Source organism: Ranitomeya imitator, chromosome 3 (genome assembly GCF_032444005.1).
Source record: "Ranitomeya imitator isolate aRanImi1 chromosome 3, aRanImi1.pri, whole genome shotgun sequence".
In the NCBI taxonomy this organism is placed as follows: Eukaryota; Metazoa; Chordata; class Amphibia; order Anura; family Dendrobatidae; genus Ranitomeya; species Ranitomeya imitator.
In genome coordinates, this window is record NC_091284.1 from 731,038,293 (window position 1) to 731,047,183 (window position 8,891).

The 8,891-nt window shown below is 38.1% G+C and overlaps 1 protein-coding gene across 1 annotated transcript; it reads left to right on the forward strand.

The window, feature by feature from the left end:
* The first annotated feature begins 2,840 nt into the window (after positions 1 to 2,840).
* On the forward strand, positions 2,841 to 8,391 carry LOC138670980 (keratin, type II cytoskeletal cochleal-like). The gene is made up of 9 exons (XM_069758808.1): positions 2,841 to 3,511; positions 3,596 to 3,804; positions 3,947 to 4,007; positions 5,257 to 5,352; positions 5,739 to 5,903; positions 6,027 to 6,152; positions 6,319 to 6,539; positions 7,052 to 7,083; positions 7,165 to 8,391. The coding sequence occupies exons 1-9, from the start codon at positions 2,978 to 2,980 to the stop codon at positions 7,458 to 7,460; spliced, it is 1,740 nt and encodes a 579-aa protein (XP_069614909.1). The 5' UTR covers positions 2,841 to 2,977; the 3' UTR covers positions 7,461 to 8,391.
* The last annotated feature ends 500 nt before the right edge of the window (positions 8,392 to 8,891 follow it).

Consider the following 8,891-nt stretch of genomic DNA (forward strand, 5'->3'; position numbering starts at 1 on the left):
AGACGTGGGAACTCTGCTGACCGCAATCCCTAATCCTCTCCAACCACACTAGAGGCAGCCGTGGATTGCGCCTAACGCTCCCTATGCAACTCGGCACAGCCTGAAGATAGAAAATAAGCCTACCTTGCCTCAGAGAAATATCCCAAAGGAAAAGGCAGCCCCCACATATAATGACTGTGAGTTAAGATGAAAAGATAAACGTAGAGATGAAATAGATTTAGCAAAGTGAGGCCCGACTTTCTGAACAGAGCGAGGATAGGAAAGGTGACTTTGCGGTCAACACAAAACCCTACAAACAACCACGCAAAGGGGGCAAAAAGACCCTCCGTACCGACTAACGGCACGGAGGTACACCCTCTGCGTCCCAGAGCTTCCAGCAAGCAAGAAAAACCAAACTGCAAGCTGGACAGAAAAAAACAGCAAACAAAATAACAAAAGCGGAACTTAGCTATGCAGAGCAGCAGGCCACAGGAACGATCCAGGAGGAAGCAAGTCCTATACTAGAACATTGACTGGAGGCCAGGATCAAAGCACTAGGTGGAGTTAAATAGAGCAGCACCTAACGACTTCCCCACATCACCTGAGGAAGGAAACTCAGAAGCCACAGTACCACTCTCCTCCACCAATGGAAGCTCATAGAGAGAATCAGCCGAAGTACCACCCGTGACCACAGGAGGGAGCTCTGCCACAGAATTCACAACAGTCTAGCCCATTTTGGCTCTCACTGAAGAGCTGGAGGATGGTGAGTTTCAGTGCTCCTTTCATTTTGGTGTTGGTGCTGTGTGGCGGCCATTGTTGCTGTGGCTTTGTGCTGGTGGGGCGGCGCAGTCTGGAGTCATGGAGACTCAGTCTTGCAGCATGGGTGCTGTGGGGCCACAGGCAGTCTGCCCTGTTGGTGCATTGCCGCTGTGGCGGTGGGCGCCGCGTGGCTCCGCTCCATTAGGGTGTTAGGACCCACTACGAGGTTTGCCATGACGTGGCGGTGGGCTTTATACAGTCTGATCAGAATGTTAAACTGAAAACCTCATGTTCAGTTATATAAATTATTGCCTAGCGGCTTTAGATCAACATATGATTTTGGGATGTGCGGTTAATGCTCCTTTTTTTTTTCTTTTTTGCAAAGGAGATAAGATGTGAGTAGAGAAGGAGATCTTCTGAGGATCGGAGGTTGCATGCAGATAAGTACTGGAAGACTAGGTCGCAGATGTATGGAGGAGACAGGTTGTGCATGGCTTTGTATGTCATGGTTTTAATTGGAGTCTCTGGGCACTGGGAAGTCAGTTAAGGCGATTAACAGACAAACCATGGAATAGCAAGGGGGACAGGTGGATTAGTAGGGCAGCAGAGTTGAGGATAGATTGGAGGGGTACGACAGTGTTTTTGAGTTGGAGTAGGCAGTGGTTATGTGGTTTGAAGGATAAATTAGTCCAAGGTTACTTTGAGGCAGCGAGCTTAATAAAGATAAGGTTTGTGAAAATAATAGCTTTTTTAAGGTATTACGTGATATCATATGACAGTGACCATATGGTGATATGCTGTATACCAGCTTTACATAGGTAATCTGCAGACTTTATAGGTGATTACACTACAATTAAATCTAGTGACACATAGGTGAGATCTTCTCTGATTGTAGATGTGCTCTAATGGAAATGATGACTACCCCTGACTACAGATAAGTGAACATTGTCGGCTCCCTCCTTATTCGGCAAGCTACAGCGCTAACCGAAGAAACTGCAGTGGGAACCCGGATACCTGGAGCACTCCGATAATCAGGTGTCCGGCGCTGCAGCTTCTTGTGTCGCGGCTGTGTGACAGTAACAACACAGAGGCTCTCTGTGCATGTGTTGTGACTTTCTCACAGCTTCGACACATGCAGCTGCATAGTAGAGTAACCTTTTAAAAGAACCTATTTTCTCTTTTAGTAACACTTTGGAATCAATTATGTCCTCTTTTTGCAGATTAACCCTTTAGAAACAACTGTATCGCCTTTCCCTTCCTTCATTTGGATTGTATAATAAACAGAGATCTTATTTCATGGCTGATAATAGCAATTTTCAGTATGAAGTAAAGTGCAGGCTCTTGGAAAAAGAAGCAGAGGAAAAGGTGTTCTTGATGTGGGTTTTCTGATTTGCAGCACTTGTAAAATAATTTACTATATACAGTATGTCCTATATGAAAGAAAGAAAATACAGTTCTTCCAACTTAGTGACATAAGCCATTTGTCCATATGATCCTTAAATACTAAAACCTGACATTTGGGAGATTGTGCATTGATAAATAAATCCCGCTATATTTGTTTGTTAGATCAAATTAGATTAAGATTAGATATAACGTTTCCTGACTGACCAGTATTAAAAAAATGCTTTCTCTCACCATAGGTAAACCTCAATTTTGATTATAAGATCAGTCTACAGTTAAGCTTTCTTCTAAAATGCATGCATTGCTGACTATATGTATTTGCCTTGTTCCCACTGAATTTTATGAGATCTGTTTCTCATATAGTCATGTAATTCTTAAATATATATTTCAGTAATATGTAGCTAAACAGCAGTTCACTTGTAAGCTACAAATAATTTATTGTAACACCTTACCCGCTGATTATTTTTATTTTTTCAGAGAAACGCTGGAAATATGCCAGTTAGTACTGATTCATTAGTACTGATTCTGCAGTTTCAACAGTATAAAATTATTATAGTTTTATGGGGCAGACGTCGCCAGATATAAATAATTACATTTTTGTCTAAGGTGTGTGAGAGAGTCTTTATTTTCAGGAAATGTGAATAGGATAGGGCACTGCCAGCCCATAGAAGCCAATAAAAGGGTCTCTCTGTTTTATTGTTGACCAAGCCCAAGCTGTCATCTATATATAAGGTCAACCACCAATAGATGCCAACAGAGCTGGTTCTATCAGAAGCTGTTCTCAATTCCACTTCTGAGGCATCTCATCATCTTTTCATAGCCTGAATAACAAGACAAAATGCCTACCCAAACCTGCCGTACTTCTTCTAAAAACTTCAGTTCTTCTTCTTCCTATACACCAAGGAATGTGGGTGGATTCAGTGCAACCTCTTTCCGAAGGGGTCCAAGCTTTGGTAGCAGAAGCCTTTACAATTCAGGCTCAGGTGGCAGCAGAATCTCAGTTGGAAGTGTTCAGCCAATGAGGAGCTCATATGGGTATGGTGGACGTGGATCTGGCTTTGGAGGTGGTAGTTCAAGCTTCAGCTGTAGGGTTGGTGGTGGATATGGTGCTGGCTCTGGATTTGGTGCCGGTGGTGGATATGGTGCTGGTGCTGGATTTGGTGTTGGTGGGGGATTTGGTGGTTATGGTAGTGGGTTTGGTGGTGGATATGGTGCTGGGCTTGGTACAGCTGGCATCACACCCGTTACCGTTAACCAAAGTCTCCTCACACCACTAAATTTGGAGATTGATCCAAACATACAAAGAGTAAGGAAAGAAGAAAAGGACCAGATTAAAACCCTCAATAACAGATTTGCCTCCTTCATTGACAAGGTATGAGTTTATATTATATTTTCTTAGCATAAACAACTAAATCGTAAGCACATCCTGTAATGATTTTTTTAAACTAATTTACAGGTCCGTTTCCTAGAGCAACAAAATAAAATGCTGGACACTAAATGGACACTTTTACAAGAGCAAAAAACAGTAAAAAGTTATCTAGAACCCCACTTTGAGAGTTACATGAACAATCTAAGAAGGCAACTTGAAGGCCTTAATGGGGACAGAATAAGACTGGATGCTGAGCTTAAAAACATGCAAGATGTGGTGGAGGATTTTAAAACAAAGTAAGTAAGAATTGCAGAATAATTAGAAAACAAGATGACCATAATTTAAAGCAACATTTATCAATAAGAATGACTGTTGTTTCTATTTGTAATGAGGATTTTTTTGTTGTTGCAAATGTTATACATTTCAATCTTTCTTCAGATACGAAGATGAGATCAATAAGCGCACAACCGCTGAGAATGAATTTGTAGTCCTTAAAAAAGTGAGTGTATAATGTAAAAGTTGTCACATTGCATGTATGACTGTTGATTATAATAGTGATTGACATTTTGCATTGGGACGTCACTATCCTTGTATTTTTCCTTCTCACCGTGAAACATTGTGGAGACAGTCATGAATGGTTTTCACTTCTACTGTCTAAGGTTTTTTCTGTGTATTGAACTAATGTAATTTGGGACTTTTCTTTGAAGTGTGGTTTTCATGTTTGTGTTTTTTTTAGTAATTTCTTAGTAATCATTGGCATTATAGGTCTACATTTTTTTAATAAATCGCCAAGTAACCATTTAAACTTCCAAATACCCTTTGCTTTGAGAATCTAATACAGTGGCTTTGGCAAGGCATATGCATTTGACAATGGGTGATAACTGCCAACAGGCTATTTTGTCTTGCCCAGTTTAAGGGCAAGAAAAAACATCTGTTTCTCGTTATTACACTGATATATTTTATTTCATGCGTTTTCTATGGAGGAAATGCTGAACCATTGTTTCATGAGTCATTTGTGCAATAAAATAAAGGATAGCTATAAAATGTCCTTCAAGTTCTGGCAAGAACTTTGCTATTATGTTGTTGCTGAATCATTTATTACTAGCTATTGTGATATTTACTGTGCACAGCTACATTGAGTGACGGAATAATGCCATACTGACATTTTTACAGCTAGATTCCCATTAACTAACGAACCTTTCACTATAGACTTGAAAGTATTTGATAAGTATTAATCTTTCCAGCCTATGTAACTTTAATCTTTTCTTCTGCTAAGATGTGTGCAGTTTGACACTGATTTCCAAAGTTTGTGTCTTTAATTTTACAATTTTGTTTTATGTAAGATTTATTACAACCTTTAAGAAAATTAAATTTAAGGTATTATTTACATACAATTTGAAAATAGTCATCATGATATAATCTCATGTAAAAAAGGCTCACGTCAAAGTCAAGTCCTTAGACATGTTGCCCACACAATATGTATTGACTAATCAGTTAGATCTAATTAACCAACGAGAATATTATTTTCCAATTACGAACTTAATGAATACATACATGTAAATGGATATGTTCTTTCAGGTTAACTTTCAATGAATCTTAGAGATTGCTGATTTTTCCTCTGTATATGTGGCCTTCAGCAATTTTGCCAACATGTGGATATAGTTTGTGTTTATAGTTTTGATAGGTTGACGTAAAGTCTTCTCAACTTGATGACTTCAGCATTTTGAAATATAACCTCTCTGATTTAGGATGTGGATGCAGCCTTCTTGAATAAGACGGAACTGGAGGCAAGAGTGTTAGCACTGATAGATGAAATCAACTTCCTGCGAGAAATGTTCCAGATGGTAATATTATTGCATATATTTCATATATTTATACTATATATAACAATACCCCACCATAAAATATCTAGCTAACTTTCCAAAACAGATCAAGAATACATTTTTACTCCATAATTATATTCTATAAAATTTCTTCCATTTATTTCCTACTTGTGATCTATCATCCCCATAACATGAGGTAAATTGTTTAGATCCTAAAACAACTTTGGATGTTTACTTTTCTGCCATGTAAAGCAACAGTAGAAATTAAGGTATTCGCCTATGATCTTGGCCATATCTCACGAATACTACAGATGACCAAAAAAAAAATGAAAATAATTCCAAACAGTAAACTAATATTGCTCAATCAAGTACATAGCATCAAATAATGGTTGATTATTATATTTTAGGAAATAGATCAGCTTCATGCCCAGATCTCAGATACATCAGTTATCGTGTCCATGGATAACAGCAGAGACTTGGATATGGATAGCATCATCGCAGAAGTCAGAGCTCAATACGAGGATATCGCCAACAAGAGCAGGGCAGAGGCTGAGTCGTGGTATCAGAATAAGGTAAGTTTCTTAAGCTCATGGACAATTTATTTTATGTGATTCAGAATTCATATTGAATGATCTGCTATGACTCTGTAATTCTTTATATTAATAGATTGGTGTTCTTTGTGCTCTTCTTTTCAGTATGAGGAACTGCGCATCAGTGCTAGTAAGCATGGAGACGATTTAAGAAACACCAAAAATGAAATTGCTGAGCAAAACAGAATTATCAACAGACTTAGGGGAGAAATAGACAACGCAAAAGCACAGGTACCATTATTAACATATATCACCAATGGTCAGACAATTTCTCAACCATGAAAATAAACAGCCGGCATCTGTAAAATACTAATATATATTCTTCATACACGCAAATTTGCTGAATAAATTAAATTCCATGGATTATTCTAAAACTATTCCCTTTCATACTCTAAAGCGTGCCAAGTTAGAAGCTGCTATAACCGAAGCTGAGGAACGTGGTGAAGCTGCTGTCCGAGATGCTAAGATTAAACTCTCTGACTTGGAGGAAGCTCTGCAGAAGGCCAAGCAGGACATGGCTCGCCAACTGCGTGAATACCAGGAATTGATGAACGTCAAACTGGCTCTGGATATTGAGATCGCCACCTACAGGAAACTGCTGGAAGGAGAAGAGAGCAGGTGAGTAGTAAAGCAACAGATTTTTTTGTGAAATCGAATTAACACTAGAAATTAAGATATAATTTTGATTCTCTGAACTTAAGCTATGGAATATAAACTAGTAAACATCGGGACTAATGTGTGAAGAAATAGTTTTTCAGGATTTGGCTCTGTTTTTGGAATTTTGGTGAGGCCTGCATTAATTTCCCCATATCCTAAATTTTGATGAAGCAAGTCTTTTGTATGAGATGATTGCAGAATATTGCATAATTGTTTCTGTTCTTGTAAAATCAATAGTCATTTACAGCAGGCAAGATAGCCTTTACAACCTAATGAGAATGTATTTCACAATTATGTGAAATGTAATGTGAAAATTCTTATTTTCCAGATTTCGAGATATTTTACTCTGTTACTTGAGGGGGACTAAAATGTGCTAAAGTAATATAAGGGTTGAGTCTTTCAGCTATAATGATACTCTGATGTTCTACAGTTATTTTTTACTCAATTTCTCTTTTTTTTTTTTTTTTTGTCAGATTGTCTGGAGATGGCGGCTGTGTCAGCATCTGTAAGTATCACACCAGATATTACAACCACCATTTCTCATTTTTGGAAAGACACACAGTAACTAATATTTTATTCTTCACAGCCGTGGTAAGCGCAAGCACTGGAGGACTCCTTTCTGGTGGAGGCTACGAATCTGGAAGTGGAATCCACGGAGGATCGGGATTCAGCTCCAGCAGTGGAAGAAATATGTCTGGAACCAGATTTAGTAGTGGAAGTACCATGGGATCAAGTTCTGGATATGCCTCAGGGGGATTACATAGTGGATCTCTTGAGCATGGTACAGGTGGTCTGCTCAGCCCTGGGGGTTACTCTAGCGGTGGAAGCACCTCCAGTGTTAGTATTGTCAGAAAAACAACATCAACCACAAGAAAAGCTTAAAGCTTGTAAGGATTAATGTGCAATTCTCTAATTTTGTGCTTCCCTGTACTTCCTTACACTTAGCCATCCATGCCTTAAAGCAGAGTAATGCTTACCTTTCCCTTTAAGTTTTTGACATAACCATATGCAGCGTACAATATAATGTGGTTCTATAAGTCATGATTTAAAATGTTAAAAGATGAAACAATTTGATAAAATGCTATAATAACTCACGGGAAACACTGCACTCCTTAAAGTAGAATGCTACTGTAAGATCTGACATTCAACTCCAACCATATGTATCAATCAAAGGGGTATCCTAAGGTTCTTGATCCCCAATGCAACATTTTTACTAGAGCCCCAACTATTATATGTCACTTTAACTGATGCCATTTATGTGGCCATCTTAAGCTCCAGGGCTCAGGTGTAATTTCTACCACCACCCCCATATTGCTACATACTATATCTTACATCAATTTTGGTGTATCAAGAACCTGCATAAGGAGTTGTTCACTACACTCAGCATTTCTAATGGATCAATGTCTTATATCTACCATGTTTCAGCTGCATTACTTAGCACTGTCCTTTTCAGCGTGGTCTGCAATTTGCCAATGCAATGCTATAGTCACCCCATCCTTCGCGAACAGGCCGTTTTCGGAAGCAAAGATTTAATTTGTTCATTGTACTGCTTACTTAATTTTCCATGCAATGTTCATGTAATGGATTTCCATTGATTAATTTAATTAGTTTGGTAAAAAAATGAGAGAACATCTAAGCTATAGATCAACAATATGTTGTTTTGTTCCACTATGTGTGCAGTCATTCTGTTGAGCACAGGACACAAGTCATTAAAATGTCACAAAATTCTATGTGTGCAAATGTTTGCCGGAAAATACCGAAATGTGTTTGAAACTTCCTAAAATAAACCATTTTCTGCTTTTCTGACTCAAAATTCTGTCCTCTTTTGCTTATTGAAATTAATCAAGTACAGTAATTTTTTAACACAAGTATTCAAACTCCTTCCTTATGTAAACTGTTTATCAAACTTAACTAACTACTAGATAAATAAAATGATAATTTTCGTATTCACACAATTTACATTGTTTTTCACAAAATTAACAAGTCATCTTAAATCTTCCATAAGCCTTCAAATAGATGTAGACATTTCAGATTCCAAATCTTCTTTTTGCCACTAGATATATAATATGTACAATATCATGGATCCTACCAACTCACTCCCATGCCCCAAAAGTCTTTCTTTTAATTTTAGGAATCCCCATGTGACATAGACCATAATCTATAAAAGAATATTCATGTCACAGTCCCAAAAAATCATAAATCATGTTTGCTTTTAACAACTTACATTAAGGATATTTCATGTTTAACCCATTGCTAACATGTGACAATTCACACCGATGTGACTGTATGGATTGGGTTCAAGAGTTGAACCCA